A 15,355-nucleotide genomic window follows, 5' to 3' on the forward strand; every position below is an offset into this window, starting at 1 on the left:
CAGAACGGATTGTAATTCTGTTCCCTTTTGGGTTTCCCACAGTTTGTTCATATAGATACCACATTTCAAAAATAGTAGTACACAGTATGCCAATTTTCTAGTTAGGCATTGCAGGCATGTTCTTAATTCAGATCAATCTGCACTAAATATATTTTAAGTGTGTGTGTGTGTATGTGTGTGTGTGTGTGTTTTCCTGCTCTTCAGATGTAATCTTTACCTCTCAGCTAATTTTTCTTAATCTATATGCTGTAGTTTAATCTGCACAGGTTCTCTGCCAAGCCTCCTGCTTCCCTTCCACAAAGGTCAATTTTCATTGTATGTTATTGAGGACATCAGCAGATGTTTCCTGAAATTTTATTTTCTTCCTATAAAAAATAATTTTTAGAAGTATGTACTTCCTTGGTTCTAAAGTATAATGCACGCTTTACCTTGAGCTGCAGTGCTTTCTGTGAATTGTAAGGCTTGTTTTTGTTTCCTGTATATTCATTTTTTAAAAAAAGGAATGTTTGTTTAAATACTGGTATTTGCCAACAGACAAGTATATTTCTCTCAAGTCTAAAGCCTGAGAATGGCTGATCTACCCTAAGCCAGAGTTTTGTCATGAAATTTCTAGGAGCATTACATTTTTTTAAATTATGAAATATATATAAAAATATGTAACTTTTCTTGTAGAGCTTAAATAATTGTAAAGTGAACAATTATGAAGCTACCTGCTCATAAATAAACATAAGATCACCAGCTGGTAAGGAGACCTTCATTGTGCCTGTCTTGGACCGCAGGTCATTTCCTGTCACTTGGATGTGACCGCTGACCTTGTTTTGTAACAATCACTGCCTTGCTAGTGTGTAGTCTCGCTATTGCTGCTGGCCTCCCTCAACACAATTTCTACTATGCTCTGCCACTGAGGCTCTTTCCTTGCCTCTGCTCCCAAGCTTTAAGTACAGGGACTACCCACTAGGCCACTGCCTGTGTCCTCTTCCTTGTGTGTGGTGACTTGGCAGTTATCCTAGTCAATGGAGAAAGAGTGGTAGCTGGGATCAGGGAAGAGAAAGAAAAGTTGATTCTTCTTTTGTTCCCTCAGAAAATTGTTCCTGAGCGCAGAAAGATTCCCATTCCATTTTTTTTTTTCCTGATTGGTGTAGGTACTACATCTCAAAAATAATAGTACACGGTATCTGCTCACTTCATGCCAACTTCCTGGGTGGGCCTTGCAAGCATGTTCTTAATCCAGATTAATCTGAATTAAATTTGGTGGAAATTCTGCTTTGACATTTGTAAATGCCAAATACTATGATCCTTGATTTTTAGAATTGTTTTTAAATAGAAACTCAATTTCCAAAACAATCTCTTGCATCTTCTGTTTCTCTATATGGCTTCTAATATTTGTAAAAAAAAAAAAAAATATGAGAGAGAGAAAGAGGGAGAGAAGCCATATTAGAGGATTTTATCAGCTGCTACTTGCCCAGCAGCAAATGGAAAAGGAAAGAAAAATGTAGTTTGAGGATAAAGAAGTATCTTGGCTGGGCTTGGTGGCAGATGCCTGTAATCCCAGCGGCTAGGGTTGGGGTGCTGAGGAAGGAGGATCTCGAGTTCAAAGCCAGCCTCAGCAAAAGTGAGATGCTAAACCTGTGAGTCCCTGTCTCTAAATACAATACAAAATAGGGCTCAGTGGTTGAGTTCAATCCCTAGTACTTGGACATTCAACAAAAAAATGTACATTTACATTTCCAAGAGAGGAGAGAGCATAAGTCATGTTTTCTAGTAAGGGAAAAAATTACCCACTTGCTTTAGAAAAACCCAATAATCTAAAAGGAAAAAAACCTGATAATAAGATCGTTGTAATTAGCATTTCAAAATAAATGTGAATGTCTTATGATATTATAGTAAAATAAACATTGGAGTTTTATCAGTTTAATTTAGCTTTTCTATTTTATTTCCTCTACATTTGGTCCACACTTATATTAGTGTGTTAACTGAAAGCCTAAACTTAAAAAAAAATACATTAACTAGTCTTTTTAATTCTAAATTAATTTTTTATTAGACTTCAGTTTTATACAAAACCATGAACCATATAAATAAATAAAATAAAGGTCCATTAACAACTAAAAATATTTTTTAAATAAAGAAAAAAAGAAAAGGAAAATTATCTCTTAAATATGATCTTATTTTTAAAAAATATATTTATTTTTTAGTTGTAGTTGAACACAATACCTTTATTTCACTTATTTATTTTTATGTGGTGCTGAGGATGGAACCCAGTGCCTCACACATGCCAGGTGAGCGCTACCACTTGAGCCACATCCCCAGCCCCTATTTTTAAAAATTTTTAAAAATATTTATTTTTTAGTTGTAGTTGGACACAATATCTTTATTTATTTATTTATTTTTATGTGGTGCTAAGGATTGAACCCAGGGTTTCACATGTGCTAGGTGAGCGCTCTACCACTGAGCCACAACCCCAGACCTTACACATGATTTTAAACATTAGTTTAAAATCTCCAAAATTGCTTATAAAGTATATGTTAATGAAATCACTAATTATATATTTACATTTTCTCCTTTATATTTTTTACCTGGGTAAGACAAAAATAGAAACAAAGGACAACAGAACATCAGTTTCAGAAATATGTTAGCCACCATGCACCTTTACGGAGGCCACCATGAAGAATAAGAACTTATTTCCAATAGTAATTCTCACTATATATTTTTGATGGAAATGAATTGAGGTTAGTATACTTGCCATGCTGGCTTGAAAGAAGTAATCATGAGAATGGAGGATATATTTGAGTTCATCATTTATGGAAATTTAGAAAAGAACACCCCATATATTAAACTTGGTGTCTTTGTTGTTATTTTTTTTAATTTATTTTTTTCAGTTGTAGTTGGACACAATACCTATATTTTATTTATTTATTTTTATGTGGTGCTGAGGATTGAACCCGGCCTTGCATGTACTGGGCACTGAGCCACAACCCCAACCCTGTTGTTATTTTTTATTTTGTTTCTTTGAGGCAGAATTTTTCTTTTTTCAGTGCTGGGATAGAACCCTGGGCCTCATGCATTCTAGGCAAATGCTTTACCACTGAGCTATTTCCCAGCCCTAAAATTCTTAAAAGATGTCTTACAGATGATTGGAGTGAAGATCACAGACCTGGGCCAAGATCAAACTGCCTGTCTCTCTCCTTGGCCTTCTTAACTCTCCTGGCATCATCCCCTGAAGTCCTCTGGCTCACTGGAACCTTGTAAGAATTCCTTCCTTAGTCTAACTTCTTGATTTTGCACATTGCTAATCAGTGGTTGGCTGACCCAGAGTGTGGGTCTCCAGAGTCTTCAAGCAGTCTTCCATACCATGCCACCTGCATTTAGTTCCTGAAATTAGTTACAGATGTGAATAATTAGTCCTTTTAACTAGAGACAGAATGTTCTTTGATATCTACATTAACAGAGACTATAGAGGGTTACAGTATATAAAATATATTTGTGGCCTATATATTCCAAAAACAAACTAGTTTTTAGAAGTGAATTGTTTTTCTATGAGTTTAAAGAGACATATTTCCTTCACTAGATAAAGTTGAAAAAATATTTAATCATTGCCAGGTGCAGTGGTACACACCTGTGGTCCTAGCTATTGGGAGGTGAGGTTCACTTGAGTCCAGGAGTTTGAGATCAATCTGAGCATCTATAGTGAGATCCCATTTCAAAACTTTTTTTTTTTTTAAGTCTTAAAAATGGTGAACCACTTCCAGCAAAGTTAAACTAAATGGATATTGTTGCCCATATTCACCAGCCATCTATTCATCCCTTCTTTGGGTCTTATCTGCCCTTTGGCAACACAAAGATCTACTGTGAATTCTTCTAGTCATAGGGTGTTCCCCTGTACTTAGAGATTTCCAGTCTCAGATGAAACTTGGATTGCTTCTTCTCTGGCTTAGAAGTCTATACCCTTCCCAAAAGAAAAATCCCGTATCTTTCCCACACCTCTGTCCCTTCTGTGTGCCCAGCTGGGTAAGAATCTGTCTTTTGCACATACTCTCTAGCCAAGAAGATTCTACTGAGCTTCACTTCTTGAGCTAGCTTTTTAAAAAAGATAGGCACATTTATACAAATTTGAAAAATAATATGCATTTACAAATCATGCCCCTTGGAATTCTGGTCGTTTCTTGAGGGGTGATGTGTACGGGTATGTGGAATGTTGAGACCCCTCATTGATAGTTACTGAATTGGGTATCAATCTTTTTTTTCTCTCTCCTTGTGGTGCTGGGGATTGAACCCAGGCGTTGTGCATGTGAGGCAGGCACTCTACCAACTGAGCTATATCCCCAGCTGGTATCAATCTTTTGCTTAATTTTTTCTTGGTTTTTAAAAATAATTCTGACAAAAATAAGCCTATCAAGACATTTTATTATATATAATATAATATGTAAATCAAAAATTTCTTATGTAAATTCAATATGAAATTTGAAATATCAAGTTTACTATTAAGTTATGTTATCTGGTCTACCTAACACATTTTTTTTTTTTTTAATTTAGAGACAGGGTCTCACAGAGTTGCTTAGTGCCTCACAGTTGCTGAAGCTGATTTTCAACTCAAGATCCTCCTGCCTCAGCTGAGATTACAGGTGTGCGCCACCGCATCTGGCCTAACACATTTTTATATTGCTTTATATTTATTTCTCTTGCTTTCTACCTTTCACAACACCTATTTTTTCAATCATCTTAAACAATATTTTCCACCCAGCAATAGAATGATCTATTAATTATTCAATACTCTTGGTTAGTGTGATTCATTTTGTGTAGTTAGAAGAGTGTTCCAGCAAAGCATGATTTTTTCTATAAAGAAAGTTGAGAAGGAAATTACAAAAGGCCATCAGGACAATAGAAAGTGAATGTATCAGTGTTAATTCTGAGATCATATTTCTTTTAAAAAATCACTTAGCCTTTTTATATGTAGACAATAAGACTGTATCCAAACTTGAGTGTGAAAAAAATGTCTGTTTCATTTTCCCAAAATCAAATCGAGCCTTCAAGGCCCCTCTGACTTGGAGTTGGGAAGTGAAATCTTAGTTCTCTCTGGTGCATTGGACCCTCTCAGAAAGACCACACAGAGGGTCTTATACAGAGAAAACATTTGGGAAGGACCTGATATCCACTATATGCCAGCTACTATCCAAGGGACTATTACTGTGGTCCCTTGTAGCCACTGTGGTGTTTGTAGAATGCTTTCCAGCACTTTGGGGGACAGAACCTTGCTAGGACTGAGAGCCCCTAAGCCTGGGATCCTGCTTCTCTGGGTGCCACAGCTGCTCCCTTCTCAGCTTAGCCACCCCTAGAGGTGTTACAAGAAAGAAAGGTGCAGTTCTCCAAGGCTTGGAAAAGGTACAGCCTTTGCTCTTTTTCTAAAGTCCTGAACAATTTCCTTGTGCCCTTGGCTCTCATCATTTCTGCTTCTCTTTTACTTGCTTAGAGGCCCAATGTTTATCTTTCTTCTCAACACACAACAAAAGTCACTCTTTGAAATAAAACCTTGGAAGAAAAAATGTCTTCAGGAGCATTTGACACCAAAACCTCTGAAGTAAGGGAACACAAAGACTTGTTCACCTTCCTGGAACCTGGAGTGAGCAAGTAGAAGGAGAGCAAAATTCAGATAAATATCTTAATAGAGTCTCCTGCATTATGTTCAACACATATACTAAACAACAGCAATGTTCTCTGTCCCTTTAAGTATATTTGGAATGCCATTCCCTATGTTGTATTGTCTTATATGTATTTGGTGTCTGTTTTATTATTTTCCATGGAGTTAACTTTTGCAGTGAACAAATCCAGCCCACTGTTCACCTCTTAATTCTTACCTTGCAGCAGGTAGAGGGGAGAGGCCTGAATTTTTTTCTCCATGACATAGAGTATAGTAGTGGACATTTGTTTCATAGATAAAATGATAATTTACAACCTGCACTCCCAAGGGAAATAGAAAAGAGAGAAGGAGGGGGAGATCAATGTGCAGGGCCCAAGGGTTTGCTCCCTCATCCCCATTTCAATTACACCAGTTATGCTATTTCTTCTTTTATATATTAAATTCCACACCAATTTTTATTTTCATGAAAGATTCCATTGTTATTAAAAAAAAATTGGAAATCATTGAAGATATGCACTACTACATACCTACAACATTTGAATTTTCCTTAGTGTTTTCCATGATAGGTCTTTCTTCTTCAATATTATAATTCTATGATACAGAAATAAACTTCCCTGTTAAAATACTCTGTTGTTAATAATCACTTACATTTGAAGACTCCCCCAGATGATAGCCCAACTTTAGGGGATAATATTGTATGATTTGTTCAGATTTTAGTTCGTTTTCTGATTACTAGGATAACCATTGAGGGTAGTAGATAAGAATCTTGCTACTTACTATGCTGTAATTGTGAGCTCTTACTGGTGCCATCACCAAGGCTGATTCTTCAGGATACAGAAAAATGTAGTTCAAAGAAGACAATAAGTAGTTCCCACTTAAGAACTGAAACATGTTTATGTTTAATCAGAATTTTAAAAATTAATTCTTTATTGATATGATCTTATATTGATCATCACATACATTTATTTTAACCAGTGGTTCTTTTAAAGGCTCCAATAACAGATTGCTCAGCTTTAATAAATTATATTTAGAAGGCATTGGAATTTTCTCAGACACTCAATTCAAGCTTGTCTCATGGAATTTTTAATTTCAGTGAACATTAGCATACATGTTATTTAGCTAGATTTAAGAGTTAACCATTTAAAATTATTTTAAAAATTCCATGAGACAAGCTTGAGTTGAGTGTTCATATTAAGTATTTTATAACTAGAATATTATATTTTTGCTTGCTAAAAACATACTTGAGCAAAATTATTTCAGTGTCAGACATTTTTAGTTACCTACAGTTCTACAGCTTTCAGAACAGAAAGTTCCTGTTTTTATATCTGACTCTGGTACTATTGTTCTAGAATATGGACTTAAGAATATATGGTATCTTGTGCAAAGTAAGCATTACAATTTTATTTCTCTTCCATTAGTAGCGAATACTAAAATTAGAGTATTCAAGTTTAGAGATGGCTTTCTCATTAGAAAATTCCGTGCGGTCAATGCGAGAACTAGGACTCCCAATTTTGCTCAGCCAGGACTTCCTACAAAAAAACAAAAACAAAAACAAGAGTAATTAGCATATAAAATATATGTGGATCAATTAAAATGATCCCACATTAGGTATTAATGGGAGTTCACACTTACTAAGTAACTTTTGCATATAATGTAATATATAAATTTGTTTACATTTTGTATATTATTCTAAGAATACCACAGAGCATAATATATAATTAAACATAGATGAAGAAAAGCTAATAATGTATTATCAAGATTAATTCCTGATTATTTCATATTAAAATTATTTTCCCTCTCTTAAAACACTCTAAAGTCACTATTATCTAGCTCTTATGCACAAAAAGATCAAAATATTTTTACAAAGAGGTTAAGTAATAAAGCAATTCACCATTACCTAGCATTATATGTATATATACATGTACGTGTACGTATGTGTGTGTCTCTGTGTGTGTATGTGTGTATATATATGTATGCATATGTATGTGTATGTATGTTGAGACAATTACTGAACAAATAAATAATAAATATGATTTTCCAAAATCATTAAAATCAAATTAGATTATTTTTCTTACCTATTCAAATACTGTATTTCCTGTGTATCTTAGTAAAGTGACTGCATTAAAGAACAAGCTAAATCTTCTGAAAACATTTTTTGCTTTTTCAGAGCAATGGATTAATCCTAATTTATTAGTGTATCCATGTGTTTAATTTATGTGTTTGAGTACTCACCTGAGATGTTTTATACATAATTCATACTTATCATATATTGCTAACACCTCAGGCAATACTGTTGTGGATTTTCCAGAATCCTTTTACCTATTAATAATGACTTGGGATGATAGATTTAGTGGGTACTTTGGGTTAATAATATGAGGCTGTTTGTTTTATCAAAGTGATGGCTATTAGGCCAGCTGCTGTTGTAGAAATATCCTGTGAGTTTCCTCCTATCCCCCAAATTATTTCAGACTGTGAAGCCAGTGCTGTATCCTTCTATGCAATAATCTCTTATGACCTTGGATTAGAAATATATTCTGAGCCAAAGCTTTCTGATCTGTTGAAAATTACTCTTAATCAGGCTAGAGAAGAATTCGAATGATAAAAATTGTCGTGCTTCTTCAATCCTTTTTTGGCTCTTATTTGTGACTGTTCTAGAGTGAAGTTAATTTTGACTTTTCTTCTCTTTGGAAACCATCAACACAGTAACACATTTCATTCTTTAACTCATTTAGTCGAAAACTTGAAAATGGAAATTTCATTTGTTGAACAATAACATTCAGTTGTTATGAAAAAGAGCTTATGGCTTCAATTTTACTAGTCAAATCTTGAAAGCTTGCAGAAAACAAAAGGCAGAAATAATAAGGAGAGCTAACATTTAATGAGCACTAACTGTTTGCTCAGCACTATGTTAAGTGCTTTATGTGTGTTATTTCTTCTATCCCACAAAAGTCACAATCTATCGCTCAGGTGAAAGAGGAGGAAAGAAAGAACATAAGAAATAATCGCTTAGGGTGAGCAGTGGTGGAAAGAAGTGGTCAGATTCTGAATGAACTTTGAAGGTATAGTGAGTAGATTTGCTGACAGATTGGATGTGGGTGTGGGAAAGGGAGAGGCGGGAAGGATGACACTAGAGTTTTTGGTTTGAGTAACTAGTTGGATAGAGTTGTCATTTACTGAAGTGGAGAGACTGTGAGAGGAGCAGACTCTGGGAGAAGATCGGAAATTCAGTTTTGGGACATTAAACTTGAGATGTCTATTAAAATCCAAATGAAATATTGAGTCGGCAGTTGGATCTGTGAATCCGGTTAGAGGACATTTAGAATTTGTCAGCAAAGAGATTTGTATTAGAAACCAAGAGAATGACTAGGATCATCAAGAAAATGAATACAGATAGAAAAGAGAAGAGGTCCCATGACCACACTTTGGGTCCTCTAATGTTAAGAAGGCAAGAAACTGAGGAAAAACCAGCACAGGAGGAGGAACATCATTTAGCGAGGTCTGAGAAGAACTGAGGGAGTGCAGTATCCTGGGAGCCAAATGGAGCCCCCAGGGAGCAAAAAGAAATCAATCAGGCCAATGCTGCTGGCAGATAAGTGAGATGAGAACTCAGAATCAACCATTACATTTAGCAAAGTGGAGCTCACTGGTGACCTTGATAAAAGCAGTTTTGGTGGAATGAAAGCCATATTTAAATAGGCTCAAGAGAGAATGAGAGGAGAGGAATTGGAGCCAGCAAATCCAAGACTAGGACTAGTGGGAACTTCAATGACTAATTCATCTGAGCTGGTAACTCAGTGTACTGTTAATGAGAGACTTAACTATCTACCTGTATCTGGTCCTCAACACCAAGAACTTCTTCACTGGCTAACTGTATGGCCAAGGAGGAATTTGTGTTACACATAGGAACAGAATAGTTGTGGCACTGGGAGGTTTAGCTCCATTTACACTGTGGGGAGGATGGCCACTTCGTATCATGGCTCCACACTTACCACCCCTGCTACTAGGGACCACCTTCCTGGACTTGCCTACTCATCTGGGAATATTCTGGTTACCTGTCTCATTCCCTGAGACCTCACTCTTCATGTGCTGCTCTTACAGTCAGCCCTTGACAAGAATGGCTCAGGTCTGGAGATGGAGGAACTAAGTTTATCTAGCAAAAGAAAATAACTAGTTGGGAAAAAAATCCCACAAATGTATGTCTTATTAATGAGAACTGATTGGGAAACAGAACCACATAAACAATCCATACCGGTTAATCAATTCACTCAACATTTATGTATCACTTTATGCAAGGGCTATTCCAGGTACTGAAGGGCATACATGAATATTTAAAGTGGAATTCCTTCCCTCAATAAGTTTCAGTCTAATATATGAGTTTGGAAAATAAAAATAACTAGAATGTAAGGCAGAATATGTTGTGCAATGTGCTTTATATAAAGGAAGAGAAGAATTAGAGGGTTTGGCATTAGTCAAAGGCATTAAAATACATCTTTGTGATAGCAATGGAATTTGAACTAAGTTCTGAAGAAAATATTAGTGAATTTTGCAAGCCCTAGAACAAGGAATGCCAATTTATGCATGACAGAAACAAAGAGGCATAGGGAAAATATCGATACCATTAACTAATGACAAACAGAATTATTGAATGACCAAAAGAAACCCACAAAGCCAAAATCAGCAGCAAACTGGAAAACGTATTACAATTTTCTTATTATACAAAGAATAATTAAAGATTGATATACACACACATACAAATCAATTTACAAGATGGTCATACAATATAAAATGGGCAAAGAACATTGGCAGATGAGAGGGAAAGAAATATAAATAGCCAATATATATTTGAAAATATTTTCACTCTTTCTCAATTTAAAAAATACATATAAAGCAAAAATGAGACACTATCTGTTGAAATGGTAAAGATTTAAAAGTACGATGGTATCTACCAGAGCCAGGGTATGGGAAAAGAGGCACTTCTCATTGTTGATGGAAATACAAATTTGTGCAGTTTTTTAAAGCACAGCTTGGTACCACCTAACAAATTATTAAATGCCCCTATTACACAGACACACTGGAAAGGACCCTGGGATGCAGACTCTGAGATAGAGATTAGCATAGAGGAAGATAATTAGGGAAGGCTGTAGAGTTTAACAATTTGTAAGAGGTAAGGAAAGGAGACAGGATTGGGCTGAGGGAGTCACCAGGCAGTGATACAGTCTCAATGAAGACCTTGGTCAATTTGTGAGAAGCTCTGAAGCTGGGAAGACCCTTTAGAATTGTCCCAAATAAAGGTACAAGGGCTGGATCTTTATCTCCTAAATGAACCCCTCATTAGAGAAGTGCTGCCCAGAGAAGGAGGTGTGACCTCCAGTAAGGTGACTGTCTTCTGTTGCAGCAATTCCTGGAGAGGGCTGATGGCTGAGGGCATCTGGGTGAATGAGTCTTTCAGTCCTGAAGGGGAATCTGAGTGGCCCATGGTATTCACTACACATACTCTCATATGTGGGCAAAGGGAATGAATTAAGCATGCAACACAAGGGAGTGACAATTGGTGGGACAAGGTCCAGGACAAGTTGGATGAAACAGGATCAAGAGATAGTTACACGGGCTGGGGATATGGCTCAAGCGGTAGTGTGATCGCCTGGCATGCATGCGGCCCGGGTTTGATCCTCAGCACCACATACAAACAAAGATGTTGTGTCCGCCGAGAACTAAAAAATAAATATTAAAATTCTCTATCTCTCTCTCTCTCTCTCTAAAAAAAAAGAGAGAGAGAGATAGTTACACTCATTATATTTAGACAACAAAGAGGAAAAATCTCCTCTATCTAGAAGAGAAGACAATGGGCAGAAAAAATTGAAGGGCAATTTGTATATGAACAAACATCCATATGAGATAGCATTCATTTTCTCAGTAATGTAGGAGGCAAGGTAATTTACTGAGAATAAGGGAGGTGGAGGTAGAGTTCAGGGATTAAATAAGTGAAAAAGATGTAATAATTGCTATGGGAGTAAACAAATGTTAACTGAAAGGAAAGCAACACTAAAGAGCAATGAGAGCCCTTTTATTTTAGACTTGTGTCTCCTTAGACCTCAATTCTGCAAGGCTGGTCAAAACCAGGGGAGCCAGGGGCCAATGCCTGGGCCAAAGGTTTCTCAATAGGGACAATCCCTCTGAGAGTAGATTTAACAATTCAGTTAGATGTTTCCTGGACTGAATGATGGAATATGAGACTCTCCCACCCTCAATCTGCAATGGACCTTTATCTTGGCTTTCTTCTGAGTTGTGGTTCTAGGCTTACAAGGGTGAGCTGAATAACCCATTTCACTGGGAAGCCTCTGAGTTTGGTATCTTAACATTTTTTCTTTGACTGGTCAGATTCTTCAGGGAATTCACATCAGATTTTCTGCCTGAAGATAAAAATCTGGCAATGTATTTTCTGGGAATCTGGGAATGTTAAGGCCTGCTATAGTTTGGATCTTAATTGTCCCCAAAGGTCTACGCATTTAAAGCTTGGCCCCGGGGTGGCACTATGGGAGGAAGTAGAACTTTTAGGAGGCGGGGCCTATTGTGATGTCGTTAGGTCATTTAGAGTGTGCCCTTGAAGGTATTGTGAGACTCCTGTCTCTTCCTCTCTTGCTTCCTAATCATGAAGTGAATGATCTAACACATACTCCTACCATGATGTGGTGCCTCCCAACAGGCCCAAAATAACTGGGTGAATCAATCAAAGAGTAAAACATCCAAAACCATGAAGTTTATAAATTCTCTTTATAAATTGATTAACTCAGATATTTCATTACAATGCCAGAAAGCTGGCTAATATAATATCTCAATATTCAGTGACTCCTTTTCACTGAATTCCTATTTTCAGCAGAATATCTTTCTCAGATATGCCCATAAAAACCACTCTGGAGAATGAAACTCTGACTTCTGCCTGGGTTGCTTTGCTGCTATTAAATAGATTTGGAATCAGCCCCAACTTTGTGCCCAGTGGCCTGAGCCTTAGAAGGTTTCCACTATGTTACCTGGGCTATTTCTTAGCTTTCCTCACTACAGGCTTACAACTCTGGTCTGCACTACCTCCTGCTCAACTGCTTTCTAGTTCCCAGAGTTTTGTTGCTGTAGCTTTCTCTCCCATTCTTTGTCCTTGTTAACTGTTCAAGCCTCTTAAAAATATTTTTTATTGGTAAGTAGAGTTTTCAGGGAAGCAGAGGTAAATGCACATGTTCAAAATATTACATCTTGATTTTATCATTATATCTTTAGTCCATCTGGAATTATGTGATTGCTTTGTATAAAAAAGATGCCTTAATTCTGAATGGTGAGATGTTTTACCTAGCATCTTCACTTAATAACTTATGTTTTCCTACAGATTTCAAATGCAGCTCTTCTCATATTCTAAATTTGTGTATATGTCTCGACCTTTTTCTAGACATTCTACTTGGCTCCATTGATCTTTGGTTGATCTTTGAGCCAGTACAAAGCTATTTAATTATTAGGGCTTTAAAATATATCTTAAATTTCCATCAGTTCCTACATTTCTACCTCATTATTCTTCAGTTTTTAAAAGTCCTGTTTATCTCATATAGTCTACTAAATCTTAGCACAATTTTATCCAATTCCTTCACGTCCTCTTTTAAATCTAAAAGTAATTCAGAGAGAACTGACATACTAATAACATTTAATCTTGTCATCAACAACAAAAATTTTCTCTATTTTTTTCACATCATTAAGTTCATTTCTAAAATTTTGTGGTCTTTCTTAATTCAGGTCCTATACATTTCTTGACAAAATTTCACTCAGTTATGTTCTCTTTTTCTTGCTATTTTGAACAAGACTTTTCTTAGTCATCATGCTTTTAAACTACTATACAAGTAATGTAATTATATTGTTATAATCAATTGTCTCACTGAACTTCATCAGTAGTACAATAGTTTTCTTGGGGGTTCTTATAGTTCACCTAGGAACCATTCCCATGTATTTTTCCTGAATTAATTCTGTTAGTCACTTTTATCACATCAACTGAATAATTTCAAATTGCTCCTTTAGGTTACTAGGCTGTTTAGCCATGTTTTCCAACTTACCTGTATGGCAGGGAATTGCTACAATAACTCCGTAGAGAGAAGGAACATGGAGAGGGCTCACCCCAGCCATAAGGCAAGCACAAGCATGATGTGCTGCTCTGGCTCCTGCATATTTGACCTATTAGTTTAGTAGAGCTGATAAATATTGAATGGATGGTTGGATGGATGGATTAATTATAGGTGCTTAAAAGAGGCTGAAGTCTCACATTTCTGCTATTAATCTGAATCTGTTTGTGATCATATATCTTGCAGGTATTTCTATTTAAGACACATAATCCACTGATCAACTCTTTTTTTTTTAAAGAAGGTTTAGCTAGTAAAAGCCAAAGAATAAAAATTTAAATTAGAAAAGTCTGTTGACAGAAGTCGTGTTACTTGATAGCCATGTATCTCTCCCTTTACTGAAATAGATCTTTTTTTTTTCTTTTTTTTTTTTTATTGTTGGTTGTTCAAAACATTACATAGTTCTTGATATATCATCTTTCACACTTTGCTTCAAGTGGGTTATGAACTCCCATGAAATAGATCTTAAAGGTCTTACATAGACATTTTAAAAATGAAACTAAATTTTGCAAAGTCTATTTTATTACTTTACCCAAATCATGTTGTCTTTTAACAATTATAAAGTAACAATATAAGAAAGTATTTCATTATGGATGCATTTCTTATAGGTCTAATGAGGATTATACACAGTTGTAAAAAGAATTTTGTATGGAATGGGCAAGGACAATAATCTTGCACATTTTACTTTTAAGTATCCTTTGGGCTATCTTTGCATTACAAATTTTAAAAAAAACAATGCTTGCTGATTAATGTTAAATGCCTAAGGAGAAATCAATTTATTTAATAAATTAACTATGCTTTTTTTTTTGTACCTATTTAAGCAGTCACCAACTATTGGTCTCCTCAGGGTTTCTACAAATTCTAATTCTTTGGGGCAGATGGGACATATTTAGCCATCAAATACAGTAAAGTGCCACACATGTATGATCTTGGCAGGCAGCAGAGAGGCCAGCTGTGGCCTTCTATAATGCACTTAGGTTACTGCCCTCCCAGGGCCCCTTCTTGACTGCCTCTATGTTAAAAGGCCCCACCTCCACATTGTTGTAGCATCGTGGCCATTATCACATTCTGTAAATTGCTGTTTATGTAATTGCTTCTGTGTTCATTATGCACCTCCCCCACATTAGGATGCAAATTCTAGAAAGGCAGGACCAGAGTCTTTTACTTCCATCAGGGGAAGAGCACTTGCCTAGCATGTGAGAGCCCTGGATTTGATGCCAGCATCCCCTCCACTCCCACCCCACCCCCCAGAAAAACCCTCACTATTAGATCCCTAATATCTAACACAATGCCTAGTGAGAGGGGCTAGTCAACAAATACGTGCTGAATGAATGATCCTCTGTCACCTGTGTGACTTCTTCAGGTCTACAGTTTCCATGCACGGTGGAAGGGCATTTCTAGGGCCTCACATCATCCACATACGAAAAGGAATCTTGAGCATGGCTGTTTATCTTTTTTTTTCTCACTAAATTACTCAATTAATTATTGGAATTAAGAGAAAAATCATGTGAATATCTCAGTACATACAGAGAGTTCAATATCTTCTTCTTCTTTTTTTTTTTTTTTTTTTTTT

The 15,355-nt window shown here is 36.1% G+C and overlaps 1 protein-coding gene across 7 annotated transcripts in view; it reads right to left on the reverse strand.

Annotated features, from left to right (window-relative positions):
• Nucleotides 1–6,507: 6,507 nt before the first annotated feature.
• Nucleotides 6,508–15,355, reverse strand: part of Acyp2 (acylphosphatase 2) — a 155,179-nt gene continuing 146,331 nt past the window's right edge. For 4 of the 7 annotated variants that reach the window (XM_048804347.1, XM_048804345.1, XM_048804349.1 and 1 more), the window contains one exon: nt 6,508–7,161. In XM_048804347.1, coding sequence (XP_048660304.1) covers nt 7,047–7,161 — 115 coding nt within the window. In that variant the 3' untranslated portion in view covers nt 6,508–7,046. The remainder of the gene's footprint in view (nt 7,162–15,355) is intronic. The other 3 variants (XR_007348070.1, XR_007348071.1, XM_048804346.1) reach the window with 1 other exon arrangement.

Source organism: Marmota marmota, unplaced genomic scaffold, assembly GCF_001458135.2.
Source record: "Marmota marmota marmota unplaced genomic scaffold, marMar, whole genome shotgun sequence".
In the NCBI taxonomy this organism is placed as follows: Eukaryota; Metazoa; Chordata; class Mammalia; order Rodentia; family Sciuridae; genus Marmota; species Marmota marmota.